Source organism: Anabas testudineus, chromosome 16 (assembly GCF_900324465.2).
Source record: "Anabas testudineus chromosome 16, fAnaTes1.2, whole genome shotgun sequence".
Lineage (NCBI taxonomy): Eukaryota > Metazoa > Chordata > Actinopteri > Anabantiformes > Anabantidae > Anabas > Anabas testudineus.
The window spans coordinates 11,165,570-11,189,240 of record NC_046625.1 but is presented as its reverse complement, the minus strand read 5'-3'; the positions used below and the strand labels follow the sequence as shown (position 1 = coordinate 11,189,240).

The window sequence follows — 23,671 nt, the reverse complement described above, 5'->3', positions numbered from 1 at the left end:
CATGATTTTAATAAAGAATATTACACAAATAAAATATAAAAATCTGTATTAAATTGTTTGATACTTTTAAGTTCAGTCGTACAGTTGTCACAGTCCGGCAGTTCGCCTTCAGGCCGGTGGGGGCGCTGTGACGCTGCTGCGCCATGAGCATCAACCGTCGGCGCAGTCTGTGATGTGAACAGTCAAATCATAATGGCGACTGCTGGAACAGCAGACTCGGCATCTACTGCCCCGACAGGTAACTTGTTTTTGTATGTTTCTGATTTGTTGTCTCAAAACACACATGCAAGCGGATCTGTGTGTAATTTTGTAGCGATAAGAGTGGTTTCATGTGTCTACGGTTTTATTATGTGCCGGTTAGCCTGTTAGCATGCTAGCATCGAAGCTCTCAACCAGCAAATACAGCAGCAGCTAACGTGAAGTTAGCGGATTTAATCTAACGCTAGCTACTCTTTAATTAACCCTGAAATTATAATTATCTCTTAACCAGTATTTATATCGTTATGTATAATGGTATATATATATTTGTGTGTGTGTTTGTGTGAATAAAATATTTCGTGGGACCACGTTGGTCAAACGGCGTGTTTTGTTATCAAACCGGTAATTTCGTTAGCTGTGTTCTTATGCTAATGCGTTAACGTTAGCTGTAGGAAAAGATGTAAACGCTTTAGTAACGTTAAATACCGCTTTGTTGTTATTTAAAACGTCGTGGACGTGTTCTGTGATCGTTGTTGCAAAAGGGTCTGTCCATCCATAAGAAGTTAACCATAGCTGCTCCGTTATCTCTTCTCCTTCTCCGCCTGTAACACCCCTCCTTTCCTCTGTCTGTGCGGGTCTGTGGTGAAGTTATCAAGCTAATTTATTGTTCAATTGATACGTTCAACATTAGCCCCCTGTCCATTATTTTAGCTTTATAGTTTTACAGTTTAGAGGTATTATCAAAGCAAACTGACCCTATTTGATTCATACATTGCTTTAATTGATGGCCCAGAATGAAGCCAGTGCTTTTTAGCTTCATTCTTTCTGCTTTCACTTTAAATCCAAAGCTTTGTCTAGGATCTTCTTCATCTGGATGATGAATTGTTCCTGATCTGCTCTTTTCCTTTTTTTAATCGCCATACAGATACAGGCAGGTGGAGTACAAGTGCTCTCAGAGATTTCTTGTATTTTGAGGACAGACAGGACAAATGATGGAGACGTTGGAGCATGCAAATGCATTTGGTTGTGCGTCAGCTTTCCCGTGTATAGAGGAGTTACTCTTCTCACAGTAGCCACCCAGTCTGAATCAGTGATTAAAAATAGTGGCTTCAGAACACTCCTGTGGCTTCCACATGGCTGAGAGCCCAAGAGTGTACAAAAACAAGATACAGCATTCAGTCCAACACACAAACTCACTGACACTTGAGTGACAGTAACATAGTGTGGTTCTGTACTAGTTTGTGTTGACCTTGTTTTCTATTTGGGCCAGAACCACTATAATTATGGAATATTCATACGCAGAAAATTGTGTTAAGGGAATGCCCATGCCCTATATAATTGCCTTGCAGGCTGCAGGCTACATGTGAACAGGGCTGGCAGGGAGTTGTTTAGGATACCCAAAGGAACAGATGGTTTTTCTATTGTCATAAGGCATGTCACTGACAAGCTAAAGTCATTGGTTAAGTAATTAGGTTAGTCTAATTCCTACCCTGAATCTGCCGCACAGCACTGTGCATTATCAAATTCTAAACAATGTGTTCTATGATAAGGACTGTAACTAATTACTAATATTATTTTTTATTAATTATCATATGTCAGATATTTTCTTGATTAATAAATTCATAATTATGTCAGTATAATAGCAGAAAATATTTTAAAAATCCATGCCATTCATGGATCAATAGTTTCTAATTTTCAGATTAAATTGCTCGATTGGCTTGTTTCAGTAGTTAAAAAAAATACAATATCTCATATGTATTGAATGTATAGCTTTAAATCTGCTCAGTGTTGCTTGTTTACTTGCTTAAGCCATCTAAGCTGACAGTGTCACGCTCCACAGATATTAGGACTCAGTTTTGGAGGAGAGCATTACAGCGAGGTACTCGCATGGGTGTGTGTGTGAGTGTTTCTGCATGTGTGAGCAGAAACTGCATGAGTAGTGATGATAGTGTGTCATTTTACATAATGAGAGGGAATGTGGGCAGAATGATGCTCACTGGTGCCCGGTGGATTGCAGTGTGTCCCTATTAACTGAGAAGAGATGCATGGCATTTGGTGATTTTGCAGCATTCATACTCCCACCTTTCTTGGGTTGAAGTGTCCACTTGCTGTGCATCAGCTGGACAGAATCTGCATCTGCTGCATATACTGTATATTTGACACACAGGATCATTACTACAGCTGTGTAGTATTCTAAACATCCTTTTGTATGTATATTGACCTGTGGCACTGCTGCATTGAAGTAGATGTTGCCATTGGTTACAGGCTTGCAGTGTGGGCGAGATAGTAGGTTTAAACACCAAGTTTATGTAAGGACAGAGGAAATCACGTTGAGTTCTTTTATTTTTCTCCGGATTTTGAATGCATGTGTCCTTATGTTTAGCTACTGTGAGGCATAAAGTAGGCTGTGAAGGCTTTGAAAGGAGGTGACGATTGTAGACTCACATCCTCAGGGACCAGATGAATCTGGAACAGGCAGCTTATTCAGAGCAATAGTTAATAACTTTGATCAAAATTAGGTCTTGAGTCATCATTTGCCTTACAGCACTCAGCTAATGCTAGAAATAGAGTAGCCTTTATAGTTAACAGAGGGTTTCTCAGTTTTAGTATATCATTAGTAAATCCATCCTTGTTAAAAGATGCATACTCAGAATTCAAAATTCAAGTGAATATTTACAGACCGCATAGGTTGAACAAGGTAACTAAGGACTCTTCTATTCTTTAATAGCATTTCTTCTCTGTCGAGAGTCAGTGTTTTTCTCACGTTGCAAATTACAAATTAACTTGTTTTTTTGTGTTCAGGGACCAGCAGCATCCGAAAAATGGCCCCTTCAGAGGTAAGGATGTCAGAGATTGCCTTACGAAACTGACAAAACACCTTAATATTATTTACAGTCTACAAATTTAGATGTTATTCTAATCAGTTCTAATGCAAGTTTATTTGAATTACTTATTAAAGCAACCAAGTAGATGGTTGGGATACCACAGCAGCAGTTGTCATGTGAGGGTGTTTGCCATGCATGGTATAAAGCTTTTACACATTGTGTACCTTTTCTTCTGTGTTCACAAGCATCAGGCCAATTGTAAGTTTTTCTCCTGGTCATTCTCCTCAGATGCCTGGCTCTTCTGGCACAACTCAGAGTATGAAGAAGACTATTGGACACCGAGGTGTTGAGACCACCACAGGAGAGACCACCTATAAAAAGGTCAGGACAGGTCAGGGGTTGTGCTACCGACCACTAGCAGTGATGTGTAAAAACACCAGTGTACACACCCACATGTTTTAGTGATTCTAAATTTAAATCCCACTAGACACCCAAAAATAGTAAGTGAAACAGCAGAAGTCACAGGGGTGAAATGTTTGTTCTGTTGCTTACTCACTCTATTCTGCTCTGACCTCTCTAGACGACATCTTCTGCATTAAAAGGTGCAATCCAGTTGGGCATTGCTCACACAGTTGGTAGCTTAAGTCAAAAAGCAGAGAGGGATGTTCTCATGCAGGACTTTGTGGTGGTCGAAAGCATCTTCTTTCCCAGGTTGGTAGCTCAAATCATGGTTGAATGTGGATAAATAAATATGTAAATATTTTTTTATTTGATGCATTTATTTATTTTCATGCATGCTTAATTGTCTTTTTGTGTCTCTCACTTGTATTTTCAGTGAAGGCAGTAACCTGACTCCTGCTCATCACTACAGTGACTTTCGCTTTAAGACCTATGCTCCTATTGCCTTTCGCTACTTCAGAGAACTGTTTGGCATTCGACCAGATGACTACCTGGTCAGTACACTGCCCTGGTTTTTAAGTTACTGTCCTCATATTTACATTGTGAAACGGCGTTGCTCTGTGCCTAACGCGTTTTTCACCAGTTGGAGTGAAATGTCTCACATAAATTTTGAGGCGTCCCTGTTTTTGCAGTCAGTGAGAAATGAAGAACTACATGAATTCTCCTTTTTGCAGAGATTTAAGATTGTGGGCACTTTGACCGTTGAGCCTGCCATCACAGTAAAATAAAGCTGTACTCTGAGTACTTTCATATTTCTGGCTTTACACCTTTTGTTGTCAGAAGTTTTAATTTACATTTTCTATCAATTAGAAATTACTATGCCAACAAAGTCTATTTGATGGTCTAGAGTTGATGTAATTATTTACTCCTCTCCTTGTTCCAGTATTCTCTGTGTAATGATCCACTAATTGAGCTGTCTAACCCCGGAGCCAGTGGATCCCTCTTCTACGTCTCCAGTGATGACGAGTTCATCATTAAAACTGTTCAGCACAAAGAGGCTGAGTTCCTCCAGAAACTCCTGCCTGGATACTTCATGGTAAGCCTGAATAGAGTGAATATGTGGGAGTGTGTTTGGTATGAGTGATTATTATTGCAGTATAATTATCATGAGAGTAGGAGGCTTAAATTGGTGTTTTAAATGAGTCAAGTATCTTATTTGTTTTCCATTCCCTCCTACCTTCCAGAACATAAACCAAAACAAGCGCACCCTGCTGCCCAAGTTCTACGGACTGTATTGTGTTCAGGCAGGAGGCAAGAATATCCGTATTGTAGTGATGAACAATCTTCTGCCTCGCATCGTCCCCATGCACATCATATACGACCTGAAGGGCTCTACCTATAAGAGAAGAGCTTCCCCTAAGGAAAGAGAAAAAGGTGTTCCCATTCATAAAGACCTGGACTTTATCGAGGATGTGCCTGATGGCCTGCTGCTGGAGTCAGACAATTACAATGCCCTGTCCAAGACTATACAGAGGGACTGCTTGGTAAGTTCCAGAAAAACACTCCTTCATTTATTTATTTCTTTTTTATGGTTGTTCTCAATAAAGACATGAAAGATCAGATTTTTTTGTATTATTACTTTAGGCACATTATATTTGTTAATACTTGGATGTAGAACAGATTTCATTTTATGACAAATGAATGCAGAAAACCATGAAATTCCAAAAGGTACACACACTTTTTATTCTTCTCACTGGAGAGCTTATTTCGCTTTGCGGTTACACTTGACTCTTGTTGACACTTGTATATTGTTTGCTGCTAGTTTAGATTGTAGTCAACTCCTTTCCTTAACCTAAATTTACCTCTGAACAATGCATGCCTCTACCACCCTGTTGAACTGTATATGGCATCAGCATTGTGAAATACAGGTTACCTGCTAACAATTCCTATTTGAATGGTGCAGTGTTGTAAGAACAAAGGTTAAATGTTAATCGATCGTGCATGGTTTCCACTGATGATCACTTCAAATTATTCTTTATTTATATGTATTATGCAGCTTTTACAGAGTTTCAAGATCATGGATTACAGCCTGTTGGTGGGCATCCACAACATGGACCAGGCCAGTCGAGAGCGGGAGCGTACTGGGGGTCCTTCGGGGGACAGTGGGGTGTCAGAGGGAACTGTGACTCCAGATCAGCGCCGGCCACAGGCCCAGAAAAGTCTGTACTGTACAGCTATGGAGTCCATCCAGGGGGAGGCTCGGGGGAAGGGAGCGTTGGATTCAGAAGACCAGTGAGTCATAATGTTTAATTGACAACAAGCAAAGCTGTTGTTTGTTTGTTTGTTGTCTAATTTGTGATTGGAATTTCTTTGTCTTTCCAGCATGGGTGGTATTCCAGCTCGTAATAGTAAAGGAGAGAGGTTGCTGATCTACATTGGCATCATTGATATTCTCCAGTCCTACAGGTTCGAAGAAACAACATAGACAAATACATTTCTATATATTTTTTCCTATATAAAATCTGTTCTTAAATTATGAGGACACTCCCCACATGCATTACTCATTTGTGTAACTTTATGTACCTTATTTTATTATGCGTTATTATTTAGGTTTATTAAGAAGTTGGAGCACTCCTGGAAAGCCTTGGTCCATGATGGGGTAAAAACATAAGCACTATGTACTTGTTCTATGAAAGAAAAAAGATCAGTATGCAGTGGAAGTGAGCAATATGACTCAGATTAGCGTGATTTAATGCACAACCATAGTTTACATTAAGACATATTACATACTGCTCTTTTAATTACTATTGTACTATTCAGATTATATGTTTCTGCATCTCTTTTACTACTTTAGGACACTGTTTCGGTTCACAGACCTGGCTTTTATGCAGAACGTTTCCAGCAATTCATGTGCAACACAGCGTTTAAGAAAATTCCTTGTAAGTGTGTGTGTGTGTATAATATCCTGATTTCTTGATGGCATAGAAATATCAGGGGTTAATCATTTAATTTTTCATGGCTACTTCAGTAAAACCATCACCATCTAAGAAGAGCCGTGGTGGAGGTCAGGGAGGGCTTAGGAGAGCCCCCACCCTGGGAGCACCCACCCCTCTCTCCCACACAACAGGACAGTCATCTACTGACTCCAAATTAGTCTACCACAGCCACTTTAGGAGCACAGAATCAGAAGCAGACAGTGGTAAGAACTGATACGCAAGCTGTGTTTCATTGTTTCCACCCTGCTCCTTGTCTCATAGCTGTAAAGATACAGGTGTTGGACTTAACTGCTTTATTTTAGCATCTTATTGATCCTTTGTTTTCAGGCATGTACTCGGGCAAACCAGATCTCGTTCCGAGGACACCTCCGCTGGTAGACAACCCTGCTGACAGTGAGGCTAACCTGTCCACTTCATCACTAGGCAGCACTGGAGTGGCCGGCACCTCTCCTGCACTACGGTAAAGATCATAATACATAACCTTTATGCTTTCATTTCACTTTCACACTGTGTTTTAATTTCCTTTGCTATGACTGTTCACTGCAGGTCTGTAGGAGTGGAAGTGCACAAATCAGCTCACACAGACCATGACCACGGTGCTTTCCACAGGTACTGTACACAGGGCAGTGACGAGTCATTAAATAGCATCCTTGTCAAACTGTAGCATTTGGCATTGGGCCTTATTAATTATCTATTGTCTCTGTCAGTTTGGGTGGCGAAGAGGCTGAAAATAATTCCACCATCCTGTCTGGAAACGAAGATGTAGTGTCATTATCCGACATTGTCCCAGAAACCAACATTGTAAGTCTAAATGCTTAAAGACACATTCTATGTATATTTGTATCTAAGTATTATTTACTATTTTATTTTAGAAGCAGCCAGTTGTCATTTATTGCTTACACCTTTTTAAATCTTTGCCTTGCTTTTGTCTTTACAGTAAAAAATGGCTGTGCCAGATGAGGTTGGACGGACTAGGTGGACAGACGCAAGCATAAAGAGTAAACACATCCACTGCAGTCTCTCTGTTGCACCTTTTGTTGTTTTTTCACCCCTACAGTATATTCACAGAGACTGATGGGGTAAGAAGGGAGGTGCAGTGGGGATTGTGACAATAACGAAAGCAGTGATGAGAAAATAAAGTAGAAGACAATGTGCGGTAGGCTTTCCCAGCCATCAGCACTGTGCGCACACTTTTTTTTTTTTTTTTTTTTTTCCTCACGTGTCCTAAAACCCCACTGTCTTTCATAAACATATACAAATAAACATGGGAAAACAGGAGCATGATCCTGATTTTGCATAACAAGCAATTCCATTATAAGCAAAAAAAAGAAAATAGTGCAAAAAGCTCCAGTCACCAGTGGATGGTGAAGGCAGTCAAATCCAGTCGTCGTGCCCTCTTTTTACACCATGAAGAGATGTGAGTGGGCACAGGCTGTTCGCCAGGAACACACATGCACATGCTGGGCATAGCCTGTGTTTGTGGGATTGAATATTTTCCTGTGTGCTCATGCACAGCCTAAGTGGGTTCACATTTCCGTGACTCACACCCTAGTATTCCCGTTACCCCACATCCAGTTCCCCTGAGCAGTCCTCAGGGGCACGGGAAACTCTGAGCAATCGATGGTGATTTTTCAAATCAACACTTGCTGCTGTTGACTCTTTCATCATGTATGCGTTTTGTTTTTTACTGATTGCAGACGTACAGTATTCTTTGAAGTCAGATTTTGAAATGGCAAAGGAATGGATTGAACCAGATCTGTGTGGTAATATTGCTTCATCTTTTGTTATAAGTTATTCTGCTGGAAGCTACAGTGGTGCTGCTAAGGTCCAAGTAGATCTTACCACTGCTGAATGTACTTTACATTTCAATGTTTTTCTTACATAGAATGTGTCTTATTAGACCACATTTCTACAGCCCTGAAGGTCTCCCACTCTGATGTGGCCATGTGTGCTGGAGTTTAAATGAATTCAAAAGAGCTGCCAGTATATGCTGATAAATGAAGTCACAAGTTAATTTCAATCTGCTGTCCATTGTTTGTCGTGTCTGTGCCTTTACACGTCCCCCCCTTCAAAGTGATTTACTGACATTTTATTTACAGGTTATTGTTGTAGTCACACAGAGAAACCTGCCTTATCACTACAGCTGAGGTCATCAAACTGCCATTTAATGTCTAGACCGATCGAGCAGTTGTCAGGGTTTAAAGAACTTTAAGGTTTTTAATGCAAACTCTAGTCTTGTCCGTTTTGTTATGTGGACATAATATTGTGAGTCCACTTGTTTCCTCAGCAAAACCTTTTCACTCTTCTGACATCAGACAGTGAATGTCATTTGTCTTTTAGAATTTATTTCTGCTGGCTACAGAAATTACCACTTGGCCCCCATCTACTCTTGGACCAATGTTGCTGTTTTGTTTGTTTGGTTTTTGTTTTTTGTATGTAGTCTTACTTATAATTGTTTAGTGCACTAAATTGGTTGCTTGGCTGAAAGCTTTTTACCCCATGAGATGATGTTTGTGATACAGAAATTTAAATCACTACCAGTTGTTAACACTTCAGACATCATTGCGCTGGTTTGTTGTGCACATGTGCTCTATACAGCGACTTGGGAAATGTGTGCTGTGGTAATAGAAAAAAAAAAATATTCATGGTCATTAATGCACATTTGAAGATTCAGGAGTCTTTTGTATTATAAGCCAGCCGTGGCACCAAAGAAAGGAGTGGAGTTGTTGTAAATGTTCGGGATCCAGCACAGTTAACGTGAAAATGAAATTACACACTCCTGCACCTGTGCATGGACTGATGTGTTGTATATGGTAATAACACTGGGTTGACCTGTGTTTTAAGATTTTTTTGTGAAACTGGATGTGCTCAATCTTTTCATGTCTGATAGGCTATATCTGACATAAATCTAGACCCTGTAAAGGTTTCTTTTTCCTTATGAAAGAATTGGTTCACTTTGTGTCCTGATATTTTTTAAGGTTTAACTCCACATTCCTGTGACATATAATTTTGATTTTCTGCAGTTTTAGTAGCTCTTAGAGCCCATTATTTTCCACCTATGTTTAGTTGGAATTATGTACTTGAATTATTTCTGGTATAATGCTGAAATGTAAACTACACATAATTTCAGACTGATTAGTTTGAAGTCGTATTTAGTTGGCTGAGAGAAACGGCCACCAAAGAAACACACTCCAATAAATTATTTCAAATTTAAAAAATGCCAGATTACATGTACCTATATTTTAATGTTTTGTGTTGTAACTTTTTATTTAAAATACCTACAGTTTAATTGCCGGAAGTGAAACACCATCCTCTCGTGCTTAAAGGGTGGTGCACTCAGTGTAAACACTACATTACAACTGAAGAAATGCAAAATGAACCCCAATCTGCCACCTTTCAGTTCTAAGAAGTGTATTTATTACTATAATTCATTGCTGTAGGTTGAAATGATAATGTTGTATTATGTACTTTAGAAGATTGTATGTATACTGACAGAAGGATGTCTGAAACTTTATAGCGTGTATGGCCTATGAAGCAGGGATTATTTGACAATTTGACTTTTTATATTTCCTGTTTAGATTGTGATATGATATATTCTCTTCATGATGACTGTGGGTTGTTCGACCTCCCATGCTTTTTCTACATGAATATTTCAAATGGCTCAAAAGCCAACATTGCTGGTTGTCCTATATGCTTCAATTACTATATTTTTACTGTGTATAAAATGTGCATATGTAAATAGGAGTCACGGAAATGCCTTCTCATGCAATATGTGCTGCCTGTCTTTCCTACCATGTTTCATTTATGTGGTGGTGATGTTTTTCATGTCTGGTTTTAAAGGATTAAAAATATTTTCTAAATCCTAGTTTTGGTCCTGTTATTGACGAGTGTATAGAGAATGAGCATGAGAATATGTGGCCCTGTCTCGTTTATGTATCGTAATGACATTCTCTGAATTCATCTTAGAGAACTGATGAGAAGGGTTTCAGATGCTTCTGCTTATCTCTGTTGATCTTCAAATATGCACAGGTAAAATGTCGAACTGGCAAAGACAGGGTGGTGAGAGTGACAGAACCTTGAACAAAGGTTTACATAATTTTAGGTGCTGCACAAAATGTAGTTTCAAACAGAGTAGTACATTTGTTACCTTATGGTCATACTAATAATCAATTTAAGAGTTAATGTGAGAGTGAGAATCACTAATAATACTACTAATGTCAATAGCTTTTCTTATGAAAGAAGCTATCATAAACATGGCATGATTGATGATGTAAATCCATTATAAGCTATAAATAGAATAATCCAAGAATAAGTCATTTCATTATTCTCAGCCAATATCGTAATGTACATGTCAACAAAAATAAATGTTGAATTTATTCTTTGAACCAAAGACAATTGTGAGGTATGGTTTAGATGAAGCTCTTGTTATACTCCATATTTTCAATTACAGTTCTTATTTGGAACCAGAGTTTTCTGATAACTGAGAAACAATAGTAAAAGGTAGTGTTATTATCGTCATTACAATTTTATAACCCATTCTAATAATGTTAGTCAATTAATCATCTTGACATTTGTTACATATGGAATCCCATTTCCGCACAAAAAAACAAAAAATCCTATTATTATTTTAAGGAATTATTATTATGAGCTACTAAGGCATCATTTTGAAAAGGTAACTCAGTAAATTTGTTTTGAAAACTACAATACCCATAAACCACCACGGGGACGACGTAAACTACAGACGCCAAGATGGTGCTTGAAAGTACTATGGTCTGGTAAGGATCTAGAAATATGTTTAAAGTAAAGATTTGCAATAGTAACTTCATTTAAAATGCGTCGTCGTCTGACGGATTGAGTATGCAGTTTGTAGCGTCGTTTATCTGAAACACATGTACAGGTTTACTTGATTTGTTTTAGATTTAAGACGCTCGATCCCTGAGTCACTCTATAACATAGCTAACGTTAGCTAATGTTAGCCTGAAGGAGCTTCAGCTCATAACTAATCAGCAGCCTTTTAAACAGCTTCCGATTTCAGAAAATATATATTTACCAGCGCTTATCAGTGTAGTTTTTGGAAGTCGCGATTTTAACACACGTTTTTTGTTTTTGTTTGAGTTAACACGTTAGCATTAGCTTCCTAAAATGCCCACTATCGTTGTCAGCCGTCAAATAGACCCCATGTTAATGTTGTCCACTGATTCAGAAAGACAATATGAAGAAACTGTTTTGTTAAAGTACTGAACAGTGTGTAATATATATGGCTGTATTAGTGAAAGTGACGCGTTCATATTGATTGTTTTGTTCAACCACCAATTTAAAAAATATAAAGCTCACAGCAGCATATACCACGTAGTCAAAATCCTTTTGTTTCCTCAGAAATATGTTATCATATGCATATTCTTCCCAGCAACCGATATTGTATTGTTTTATAATACTGTATAGTTTACATTTTTGATCTAGTGATTAATAAAATTGCTTTTTAATTTCTTAGTGTGGACAACAGTGAGTACATGCGAAATGGAGACTTTCTGCCCACCAGACTACAGGCTCAGCAGGATGCAGTTAATATTGTTTGTCACTCCAAGACCCGCAGCAACCCTGAAAACAATGTGGGCCTCATCACCATGGCAAAGTGAGAGTCAGTGTATTTGACTTAGTGTGCTGAGATATAAATGATGATAATCATGTAACAACAATGTTATGGTCCTATGCAGCAACTGTGAGGTTCTGACCACACTGACCCCAGACACAGGGAGGATACTGTCCAAGCTGCATGCTGTGCAGCCTCGTGGAAACATCAGCTTCTGCACCGGCATCAGAGTGGCACATGTGAGTTTGTGATGTTAATCAGACAGTGACTGGCGAAGTATAGTATTATTCTGCTCTTCCTATGGGACATCACTAGAAGAGGCTGTATGATAACATATGATTTGAACAGATGTGAAGAGAACAGTTAAAGTTAATGTAAATACATAAAAGTCTTTATTTAAAACAAGGGTAAACCTTATATCACAGAAAGGTTGTTCTATTGTCACATATATGAGTTTGTCAGTTCTCGTGAATGTTTGTTTTGTTGTGTTTCTCACTGTAGTTGGCGCTGAAGCACAGACAAGGCAAAAACCACAAGATGCGCATTATTGCATTTGTTGGCAGCCCAGTGGAGGACAACGAAAAAGAAGTGAGATATGTTCTGAGACAAATCTGTGTGTTTAGCATTATACTAATTGTCATCAAGATCAGTGAATTCTGAAGGTTTGGGGGTTATTTTTTGTGTGTGCCATTAAACAGATTCAGAGCTTTGGGGCTTCTCACTAAGAAAGTACAGTGACATCTGGTGGCTTGTAAAAATTACAGCAGCCTGGGCTGGATGCACCACCATACCTCACTATGTTGCATATGTGTGTAATGAAAGTCCAAGAAGGCTACCTGTTGTTGTTGTTGTTGTTGTTGTTGTTGTTGTTGTTGTTGTTGTTGTTGTCGTCATCATTATTAGATCCAATAATAACAAAGAAGGTTTCTGGTGCCACTAGGTATTTATGTTCTTTAACCATATATTTAGCATCCAGCATCACATGATATTAACTTCATGGCTGTTATTTATATATGTTTATATGTTTTGAATGGGCATTAACTACAGGAAAGCACACACAGAAGTCTTCATACTTTGTTTTCTGAAGAACAATGAATGCAAATGAACAAAATTAGGATTTGTGACTTCCTGGATTATGTCAAGAATTTATAAACTGTTGAATTTACAAACAACAAATGTTAGTATCTTTTAAGATAAGTTAAATACTACTCACTATTGTATGTTTTTGCTAATTATTCCATGATGTTATCTTTTTACATCTTTACCTGTAGTTGGTCAAAATGGCGAAGCGTCTGAAGAAAGAAAAAGTCAACGTGGATGTCATTAACTTTGGAGAGGAGGTATTTTTCAAAGCTTATCAAACACACACACACACACACACACACACACACACACACACACACACACACACACACACACACACACAGCCTCTTGGTTATCTAATGTGTGGTTGTATTTGTTTTTTTACATTGTTGACTTGTCAGTGTGCTTAACATTCCTTCGCACTCCTGCAGGAGATGAACACAGAGAAATTGACAGCTTTCATCAACACTCTGAATGGCAAAGAGGGAGCAGGCTCCCACCTAGTCACAGTGCCTCCAGGCCCCAGTCTGGCTGATGCCCTGCTGTCCTCTCCTATTCTGGCTGGAGAGGGAGGTGCAGTGTTGGGTTTGGGTGCCAGTGACTTTGAGTTTGGAGTGGATCCCAGTGCTGATCCAGAGCTGGCCTTGGTAAGTGAGCAGGACAATAATTAATTGTACTGTGTATAGTTCAGTGAAATCATAACCTTTCTTATGTTGTTTGCTGCATAACCAAAGATTACATTATGTGGAAAAAAAAAACTTCATTAATTTAATTCGCTGCTTGGTCTTTCTTTCACTTTCCAGGCTTTGCGGGTGTCTATGGAGGAGCAGAGACAACGCCAGGAGGATGAAGCTCGCAGAGCTGCTGTAGCATCAGCTGCTGAAGCTGGAATTTCCTCTCCTGCTGCAGATGGTGAGAGAAATCATCATCACTACTTTGCTGTCATAAATGCCAGTTTCAGTCCACTATAATGCACAGTTGAGTTATATCTCATACTGGGTGTGTTCATATAGTCTATTCTTATTTCTGTTTCAGAGTCTGAAGATGCCCTGTTGAAGATGTCTGTTCCACATACAGACTCGTCTGGTCCTGCTCTGCCAGACTTCAGTCGCATGACGGAGGATGAACAGATTGCCTATGCTCTGCAGATGTCCATGCAGGGAGCAGGAGCAGGTTAAATATGGATTTAGAATTTTTTTAATTTCCCTGGCCCGAAAATTGATAAGCTGAAATACAAGCTGGGATTGTCTATCCATGCATCACATTAACACACTTCTATATCTGTTTGAAAGATTCTGTTTGTGCATCTGATTTAACATTTGTTATATTATAAAGAACATTTCTGTTTGATTTTTCCTGCAGAGTTTGGTGCAGAGGACATGGATACTGGAGCTGACATGGAATCCACTGAGGCAAAAGTAAGCACAAGGCTTTACTGTGTGTTTTTTTTTTTTTTTTTTTTTTTTTTGCTTGGTAAAAGTAAATCGCAATATGTTATTATCTGTGCTACAGGATGAAGAGGACTACGATGTTATGCAGGATCCAGAATTCCTTCAGAGTGTCCTGGAAAACCTTCCTGGAGTTGACCCCAACAATGAGGCCATCCGAAACGCCATGGGCTCTCTGGCTTCCCAGACAGGGTCTAAACCAGACACCAAGAAGGATGAAGAGAAAAAGAAATAAACATTGACAGAGGAACTGAACACACAATAACATAAAACAATCTGAGAATCTCACTGCATGTGTTATTCACAGTTACATTGTTACTCTCCTATACAAAATATTTTGTTCATCTTTTGTTTATTCAGCTGTGTAAATGGTAAACAACCTTTGCCTTTTCTGATTTCAACTTTTTTTTTTTGTGTCAAGCACATATGCTTACTTACAGATATTTTGTAATTTCACCACTGAGTAATATTTGCAGATTCCTCAATAAATTTACAGAGTACAAGGTGGCATTTCATCTGATGCTTGAAATTCATTTATTATCATTATAATCTTTCTGCCTCAATGAAAAGGAAATTTACTGTTTTGCAGATAATGTCCTTCAGTTTAACTGCCCAATTAAAATATCACCTCCATTTTAAAAAAGGGGAATATGTTTTTGTAAACCTTTATCATTGAAGATACAGGAATTTAGTCTAATCTAGTGAGAACATGTGAGTACATTTATAAATATAAGTACATTTCTCCTTTCCATTCAAGTAACATAAAAGCAGGTGAACACTAGAACTAAACCAGGTTGATAATAGAAATGTGCTTTTATGAAGCTATTTCTGTTACAGAACATTCAGTGTTCTTCACTATAAGGAGAATTAATCTGAATTTGTGTTATTTTAATGTAAAATAAATTCATTAAAGTTTGCCAGTATTTTAGCATCTATGATTTTTTTCCAGACTGACCAGAAAGTACAGTCAGTATTAGAAAACGGTTTTGTTTTTGAGGAGACAGCAAAACAGCGATGTAAACATTATGGAGGCTCCTGGGAAGTCACTGTCGCATTTGGTGACGACAAACTTGTGCGTCTCAGAGTAAACTGAAGAACCAACTTCGATAAGAAGCAGGTAACTAACATAAAATAAGAGTGAGCTGAAGTTTGCTTCAACTATAATAAACATAACACGCACGGATCATAATGTATACCAGTCTATTATTATTGCACTGGTGTAGGTATATTTTGCACTAACATTTGAGGAAAGTTGGCTCCTTAGCGCTAGCAAGGCCAGCTAGCAGTTAAATGCTAAAGTTTAGCTAACATTAGCTGTTAGCAGAAGAACCCACTTGTTGCTTTTCATGCAATCATCAACTCTTTCTCTTTCTCTTTCTCTTTTAAATCGGTTTATTTTTTATCGGTGAGGAGCTCAACATGCATATTTTGCTATGACCAACCACATCCGAAACTCTGTTGATACCGGCTGTTTTCGAGTCAGTCAGATATAAAAGTTAACTTTTCTAGTTTAACTCGGAAGATGAATTACCGATTTAATGTTATATCAGCTATTCAAACTATGCTGTTATCTCGACAGGTTTTGAGCCTTCTATTGGCAATGGGGGACATGAAGACCCCAGACTTTGATGATTTGCTGGCAGCCTTTGACATTCCTGACATTGATGCCAAAGAGGCCATCCAGTCAAGTCCAGAGGAGGAAGGGGGTGACGTGGGGACCAATGCAAATGAGAGAGGGAGTGGGTCTCCATCATGCTTTTCCTGCTCTCCTGCCTCAGACTGTGACCCCCCTGCGGTCAGTGTTATAGTGAAGAACACTGTGCGGTCTGAGTCTTTTGAAGAGGAGGAGAAGTATGTCATGGATAAAACAGTCAACCCTTCAAGTGGTGGCTTAGTCCCTCAAGTTCAGGTCAAGTTGGGTGATCTCACCACAGAGCTTGGTCCCACACTGACTACTGATTGTGCCGGGGAGCCCCAGATAGCCAATGGCCTTGAGGGATCTGTGTCCAAGGATCACAGCGCAACCAACTCAGAACCGTTGTCCCAGCATTCACCATTTAGATCTTCACTGAATTATGAGGATGAAAGAGATAAAGGAGCTGAGGTTGGTTCGATCCAGCATTCAAATGATGTCATCCACAATTTGAAACCCCTCCTCTATTCCCAGTCTCAGACCAGTGTTGATCCCAGCTCCTCATCCTCCCCCTCTCCACAGGCTGTCAGCCCTCACCTTCCTCCTCCCTCTCCTGAAAAGGAAGAAGCTTGTATTTTCAGTAATCCATCATCGTCGCCTCTGGAACCAAACGGTAGCATGATGGCTGCAATGAAAGATGTTACGCACTTAAACGAAGATGACTCCGAACCAGATTTAGGAAGTCCACTGGTGATCCAAGAGAGCCCAGAATCTCTGATGTCTGCCTCTCGCAAATTTAAACACAGAGCAACGCCACAGTCTGAGTTGTTTGAATCGCCTGAAACCACTGCTCCTGACATCTCTTATATGCCTCCTCTCTCTTATTCTCTGGGAAAACCTGAACCCCCACTTGAAAAGAAGAGGCAGCCTACACCTCCTAGTTCACCCAGTTCCACAGTACCTCAGCCACAGACCCCTAAAGACACTCTCCCCTCTGTCACAGTTTCTGCACCAGTCAAAGAAGAGAAATACCCAGAGCATGTGATTGATGAGAGAGACTCACCTGAGAGCCCACCACCCAGTGAGACAGGTCTTGTAGTCCGTAGTGAAAGCAGCAACCCTGATTTGACTTCAACACTAGATCTAGCAGTGGGTCATAATGACTTTCATCACGAAGAGGATCTCATGGAAAGTGAGCCTAACAAAGAGGACATATCAAGTGATCCACAGGAGCTCAGTGAAAAGATGGCTGGTGATGAGGAATGTGTAAAAGAGGACAACAGTGGCGCTAGCACATCATTTGAGGATACTGTGTCTACCAGTCCTGCAGAGACAGTTTCATCTCCATTGCGCCCCCTCAAAGTTAAAATAAAAATGCCTACAGGGAGCATCACAAGAACCGTGTCTGGGGTGGCACCTAAAAGAAGTGCAAGAGCCACTTCTAAGGCTGCTGAAGGTTCAAAGCCATTGCCACAAAGTCATAACACAAGATCTAAGATTGAGTTATCACAGCAATGTCAGTCACCTGTTGTAGTGACACCGCTGGATGTTTGTGCAGTTCAGGAGAAAACAGCAGTGGACACAAAACCTAAAGTTTCCCCGACAGCTGTTAGCATCACAAAAACTGCAACCCTGCCCTCAGTCTCCAAAGTCAACCCAGGTGGGATCAACCTGCGCAGTCTGGGTCAGAAAACTCTGAATAGCGGAACAAATCTTCCTGCACCTTCACCTCTGCTCCATCCTCAAAGTAGCAGCAGACCAGCATCCATAGTCAACAACACTGGGGCAATCATATCTAAGAATCAGACCAACCTGGTAGAAGCTTTCAACAAAATCCTTAACAACAAGAACTTGCTGCCCAGTTACAAACCTGATTTGAGCTTGCCACTTCCTGCAGAATGGGGCATTGCTCTACCTGCACAGGTAAGCTGCTATTGTGTATAGCAAGGATTGGTCACTTTAATTAGTCGATCAACATAAAATGTATCTGCAATTATTTTTGATAAATGGTAAATCCAAATTGATGATACAATAGCATAAGATCATAAATATGATCACATAACATACTATCAATACTACGTTTTCTGCTATGTAGAATTCTACACTATATTTCTACTATTTATACTGAGTGTCTTTGATTTGATAAACTCACATTAATAAAGCTGTGGTGTTGTAGTGTACACCAAGTTTATCTCCTACCACAGCATGGTCGGTCTTGACTGAATTCATTGAACAAGACAACATCCCAACATCTTTGAGCACATTCTTGCCAATCAAAGTTTAGTGACAACGTAACGTTATTTTACATAGCTCTGGTTTATGTTATAATAAATTTAATAAATTTATTTATAGAGCACTTTTCTAAACATATGTTACAAAGTGCTTCACAAGACAGACAAGAAACACACACTTTATCACTACCTGAGAAGATGAACTACCATTCCCCTGCAGGGTTACCGCTGTTTGGAGTGTGGTGATTCCTTTGCTCTGGAGCAGAGTTTGGCACGACACTATGATCGACGCTCGCTGAGGATTGAAGTGACCTGTAATCACTGCGCCAAGCGATTGGCATTCTTCAACAAATGTAGTTTGCTGTTGCATGCCAGAGAGCACAAGGAGAAAGGCCTCATCATGCAGTGTTCCCACCTGGTGATGAAACCTGTACCTGTAGAGCAGATGATTGGCCAGCAGGAACTCATGCCAGTTGGTTTGTGAACATTGGTTCTCTCTCAGCATCTTTAAGTTTTTGTTTTTAGATAAAAGTCCAGTGTGTCATTTGTGTAAGCATCCTTGATTCTTCAGGTGTGCTCTCTCCATCTTTCCTGTCATCGCCATTATCCCCCCTTAGGTCAGATGACTTCAAACACAACACCTTTGCCACACCAGGCAGTGTCTAACAATAAAACGGAGGGAGTGAAGTTCAATAACAATAAATGTCCAGAGTGTCAGACTCAGTTCAGCAGCAAAGAAGAGATGGCTGAGCATTTCCAAGAAATCAGACCAGCACACACCACTGTAAGTTTGAATGTGTGAGCAAAAAGCCAAAAGTAATATTTGTTCACTTGCGACATGCAGAATATTTGTCTTTGCTTATATTAATTTTTCTCTGTTGTTCTCTAGCCATGCACAGAGTGTTCTCCTCCCATGCTCCTGCCCAACACCTGCAGTGCTGCAGCTCATTCACGCATCCACCAAGGCTGCACACCACATGTCTGCCCAGAGTGTGGAGCCACAGTCAAGCAGTCGCTGTTTCAAACACATCTGGATCGGACCTGTTTGCACTTTGCACGTCGCATTGGATACAGGTACGATACCTGGCTGTGTAATTAAACAGAAGTATACTGTAATGTTGTTATACACATCAGTTCTTTTTACATCTGTGTTTGCATCTCTCCAGATGTTCCAGTTGTCTGGTTGTGTTTGGAGGGCTGAACTCAGTGAAGTCTCACATCCAACAGGCACATTGTGATATGTTCCACAAATGCCCCAGCTGTCCCATGGCCTTCAAATCTACCCCCAGCATACAGAGTCACATCACTGCGCAACATCCAACTGTCACTGAAGGACAGACAATGTACTACACACACAGAGTTAAAGTTGTTTTTTTAAATGACAATATCTCTCTTATGATTAATTAATCCAGCTTTTATCTTTTTACAGATTGATATATAAATGTGTCATGTGTGATACCGTTTTCACCCACAAGCCCCTGCTGTATGCCCACTTTGACACTCATTTAATCAATCAGAAGGTGAATGTGTTTAAATGCCCTGAGTGCACCAAGCTGTTTTCCCAGAGGAATTCCCTACTGGACCATTTCAAGGTAGGTATCTGTCTGTGCACTTTGACTTAGAGGTAAAATTACAGGGAAATATAAACTCAAACCCGTTTTTTTTTTTTTACATCTCTTCTTTACCCGATTCTCTCTGTTTCTCAGGCTCACAAGACTCCCAGATTAAAACAAGAGATGCTTGCGCCTTCAGCTGCTTTGTCTCGTTCACGGCCTTCAGTGAAGTCAGAGAGCTCAGATGGGGAGGGATGGATGGAAGAACATAAAGAAGTGACAGTGAAGACAGAGAGGCTGAAGACACCCTCAGGGTGGAACTGTGCGCCCTGCCATGCTCGCTACACAGATAGAGAGGACTACATTACCCATATGGCTAAACAGCATGGCAAGGTCTGCACGACCAACATTCCCCTAACTATAGTCTTTGAGATACATGACTGAATGTTGCTTTTTGTTACAGAAAAAGGTGAATACATGTAGCAAAATAAATATGTTTGTGTTGTGTAGATTCTGAAGAAGTTTCCATGTAACAAATGTGAAAGCTCCTTCACCACCACCTCCAGTTTGAGACGTCACATCAGAGACAAACACAAAGTCATGAATCGTGGATTCCGCTGCCAGTAAGTGCCCCCTGTCTTGCTGTAGTCTTATGTATAGTGTGTATTGTCTGGTAAAACATTCCTTGCATAAAGTAAATAAGACCTGAGAGCACTTATAAATATAAGTGGTGAGACACACTACATTCAAACTGTATGGTTGTGTGCGTACCTGTGTAGGTTCTGCACTGAGAGTAAGAAAAGCTTCAGCAGCAGAGCGATGTTGGAGAAACATGTCCAGCTGAGACACAGTATGGACACTGTGAGCCAGGACACACTGATTGTAAGCAGCCCCCCTTTTGTGTTCATTACAAATCAAACAGGAAGAACCTTTAACTTAAATGTTTATTAGGAGCCATTGTATTAATTTCCTTTTGTCACAGGGTGGTGCCGAAGAGGCAGACAGTTCTTCAGAGCAGGACGGCAGTTTTGGGGCTCGCCGGAAACGGAAAGGAGCTGTGAAGATGGAGCAGGATGAAGAGTCCACAGATGGGATGAGTCCTGTGAAAAAGCTGCGATCCTCCTCTGCCCGTGCTCCCTACTTTCTTCCTGAGTCTGGGTTCCGCTGTGCCCCCTGTGGCTTCACCACAGAGAACCAGTCACTGTTCCTCGAGCACATCAGTCAGCACAGACGGGGAGGGACAGAGGGCAGTGGTCTGCAGTGTCTACAATGTGGTGCTTGCTTCACGTCCACCTTTTCCCTGTCACGCCATCGCTTCATCACCCACAAAGTGAGAGATGCATTCGCTGACAACCAACAAGCCCTCAGTGTGCACCTAGCACCATCCCCTAGCAACGGCAAGAACCACGATGACAAGAGTTCTCTGGATGATTCTGCACCCGCGTCACCCTCCTCTCAACCCTCCATAGCTCAGGTGAAGGAAGAAGAGGACACACTGGCCTGTAAGGTGTGTAGTAAACACTTTGAAAAGGCTACAGATCTAAATACACACTTCAGAACTCACGGTATGGCTTTTATCAGCGCAAGGAACGCTGGAAAAACGACCTAAAATGGCAAATATATAGAGAAGATTAGTGTTTAGATTAGGTTTAATTTAATAATGAAATAATTTTCATTATTAAAGAGAAGATTAGTGTTGGTAGGTGATAAAATGATTTTAGGAAGTGCCTTCTCATGTTGACTTCTCATTTAGGTGTGGCTTAGCAAACCTATGCACTAATTCAACCAAAGATAGCTAGGACAGAGTTTTTATGTTAATAGATAAAACAATCAAGCAAAAAATAAAATAAAATGTGATTCTCACTAGTAGAGACCAGCCTTAACCTCCTGACAGTCAGGATCTAATGCTGCATTTCTGTGATCATGATACTAATTACAGTAGAGTTACTTCCCAGTCAGTGCACAGTTAGTCTGATTAGTTCATATAATAATGTGCCAGTAGAGATCTGTGAATGTTGTCCCCAAATCCTACTGTGATCATGACAGCTCTTTCAATGAATGTTGATAGACAGCGATAGAATGTGTCTGTTTCGATTTCAATGTTTTATCCTGCTGAGGAGATTCTTGAAAACCAACCCAGGTCTGTAAAGTAATTTTTAAACCTATATTTAGAGAATCATTGCAGTGGTCTAGAATATGTTAGTTTAGAATTTTGTATACTTTTAATGACAGCCTTTTCTAAGATGCTAACATTTTAGATTAACTCCCATCTTTAGAAATGTCTGGAAGCCTTTAGTGCGTTTCTGAGATTGGTATTGGGGGTATAGTAACTCAAAGAGAGAATTTGTGCACCTTAATTAGTTTATTTCAGACTTCTGAAACTTCATATTAGCTTTAGTTGTATTTTGGAAAATATTTTTGCACAAAACAAAGACTGCAGGTACAATTAAAGTGACCCACACAACCCCTTCAATACAAAAGTATGTTAGTACTGCTTTGAACTAGATGAATATATTTTTATTAACTGGAAGGAACAGCAGCTCAGGTGGTAGAGCAGTCGTATACAAACCATAGGGTTAGTGGTCCGATTCCCGGTTCCTCCTAGCCCTTGAACAAGACACAGAAACTCCGTAGTAGCGCTGATGTGTACTGTTTGGCAGCTGTCCAACCACAATTTCCCAAAGGGGATCAAAACAGTATGTCATCATTATTATCATTATTATTACTATTAACATTGACCAATAACTTAATGGAAGGCAGGAACACAGTGTAAAACATTGACTAGACTTTGGAAACTGGTCAGAAATAATTTTAAGTGTACATAAATTGTTGTTACTGGTATGAAACCTTCCAAATAATAAAAAGAACATTTAATGTTGTTTTTAAATATAATATACCACATTCACATCAGATAATAATTTTTCTGTGAACTAAAGATGGAATTAAAATTATTACAATAATGATTATTTTGGCTTATTGTTATGCAGGCTTATGATTGTCTAAAGCTTACTTTATGCAGTTACTGTAAACAAAAAATGTGTATGTGAGTATGTTTTCTGTTTTCCTAAGAACATGAGAACTTTGTATTTGATTAATTTTCTTCTGTCCTGGCTTCTGCAAAAAAGTCATTGTTCAGCAAAACAGACTGCAGCTGTTGGTATCAACTCAGACTCAGAAGTACATGAGAATACAATGAACTGTTGTGTACTACAGACAGGTCTTATAGGAGCAGTGAGTGTTGAAAACTCAGTAGAGATACTGTATTGTCCTTTAATGATTTTGAATGCTGTGTTTTCATTTAATGTCTTTTGTTAAGTGGCACTATTTTAGCAGTTTGTGTGTGACAGGTTGGAGATTATCTAAAATATTTTAGAGCACAGAATCCTTGGACTGACCTAATATCTACTCACCAATATCACTTAAAAAAAAAAGAGAGAACTACTCCTTTAATGTGCTGTAGTCAGTTGTGACCTGTATGTGTATATGTACTTTCTCAGGAGATGATCTCATGCTTTAACACTGTTGAATACAACATGGTTGTATTTAACTTCTACTTTTGCATTGACAAGACTACTTCTAAACACTTTTTTTTTTAAAATAAATAAAAACTACATTTTGTTTTTGAAACTATTACGTTTTGTTTTTGTCTACATATACCATTTAACCATTTTAAACCTTTGTTCAGTGATGGCTAATTTGTCATCCTTAAGTTTTT

General features: G+C 39.6%; 3 protein-coding genes across 4 annotated transcripts; all 3 read left to right on the top strand.

Moving 5' to 3' along the window:
• The first annotated feature begins 103 nt into the window (after positions 1-103).
• On the top strand, positions 104-9,397 carry LOC113170296 (phosphatidylinositol 4-phosphate 5-kinase type-1 alpha-like). Of its 2 annotated transcripts, XM_026372336.1 has the most exons (16): positions 104-238; positions 3,001-3,035; positions 3,312-3,404; positions 3,604-3,734; positions 3,859-3,976; positions 4,366-4,518; positions 4,667-4,966; positions 5,479-5,714; positions 5,805-5,888; positions 6,033-6,081; positions 6,277-6,361; positions 6,451-6,621; positions 6,746-6,878; positions 6,965-7,027; positions 7,126-7,219; positions 7,356-9,397. In XM_026372336.1, the coding sequence occupies exons 1-16, from the start codon at positions 193-195 to the stop codon at positions 7,356-7,358; spliced, it is 1,794 nt and encodes a 597-aa protein (XP_026228121.1). In that variant the 5' UTR covers positions 104-192; the 3' UTR covers positions 7,359-9,397. The 2 variants fall into 2 exon arrangements, with proteins under 2 accessions (XP_026228121.1, XP_026228122.1); XM_026372337.1 differs by lacking the exons at positions 104-238; positions 3,001-3,035 and adding an exon at positions 3,120-3,221.
• Positions 9,398-11,125: 1,728 nt separating this feature from the next.
• On the top strand, positions 11,126-15,054 carry LOC113168830 (26S proteasome non-ATPase regulatory subunit 4-like). The gene is made up of 10 exons (XM_026369856.1): positions 11,126-11,193; positions 11,910-12,050; positions 12,133-12,247; positions 12,510-12,596; positions 13,280-13,348; positions 13,523-13,738; positions 13,895-14,003; positions 14,127-14,264; positions 14,454-14,509; positions 14,604-15,054. Exons 1-10 carry the CDS (start codon positions 11,168-11,170, stop codon positions 14,772-14,774), a joined length of 1,128 nt encoding a protein of 375 aa, XP_026225641.1. The 5' UTR covers positions 11,126-11,167; the 3' UTR covers positions 14,775-15,054.
• A 520-nt stretch (positions 15,055-15,574) lies between these two features.
• znf687a (zinc finger protein 687a) lies at positions 15,575-23,134 on the top strand. Its single transcript, XM_026372011.1, has 11 exons — positions 15,575-15,656; positions 16,119-18,095; positions 18,624-18,879; positions 19,021-19,187; positions 19,293-19,477; positions 19,570-19,746; positions 19,833-19,995; positions 20,110-20,349; positions 20,467-20,579; positions 20,736-20,838; positions 20,939-23,134. The coding sequence occupies exons 2-11, from the start codon at positions 16,140-16,142 to the stop codon at positions 21,563-21,565; spliced, it is 3,987 nt and encodes a 1,328-aa protein (XP_026227796.1). The 5' UTR covers positions 15,575-15,656; positions 16,119-16,139; the 3' UTR covers positions 21,566-23,134.
• The last annotated feature ends 537 nt before the right edge of the window (positions 23,135-23,671 follow it).

Bases quoted from the DNA above. Each gene is read 5' to 3' on its own strand.
- LOC113168830 (XM_026369856.1), top strand. From the start codon at position 11,168: ATGGTGCTTGAAAGTACTATGGTCTG. The intron at 12,248-12,509 runs GTGAGTTTGTGA...TTCTCACTGTAG, and splicing joins CCGGCATCAGAGTGGCACAT to TTGGCGCTGAAGCACAGACA. The intron at 12,597-13,279 runs GTGAGATATGTT...CTTTACCTGTAG, and splicing joins TGGAGGACAACGAAAAAGAA to TTGGTCAAAATGGCGAAGCG.
- znf687a (XM_026372011.1), top strand. From the start codon at position 16,140: ATGGGGGACATGAAGACCCCAGACTTTGATGATTTGCTGGCAGCCTTT. The intron at 19,747-19,832 runs GTACTACACACA...ATCTTTTTACAG, and splicing joins GTCACTGAAGGACAGACAAT to ATTGATATATAAATGTGTCA. The intron at 20,580-20,735 runs GTAAGTGCCCCC...GTACCTGTGTAG, and splicing joins AATCGTGGATTCCGCTGCCA to GTTCTGCACTGAGAGTAAGA.
- LOC113170296 (XM_026372336.1), top strand. From the start codon at position 193: ATGGCGACTGCTGGAACAGCAGACTCGGCATCTACTGCCCCGACAG. The intron at 5,715-5,804 runs GTGAGTCATAAT...TTGTCTTTCCAG, and splicing joins GCGTTGGATTCAGAAGACCA to CATGGGTGGTATTCCAGCTC. The intron at 6,622-6,745 runs GTAAGAACTGAT...CTTTGTTTTCAG, and splicing joins AGAATCAGAAGCAGACAGTG to GCATGTACTCGGGCAAACCA.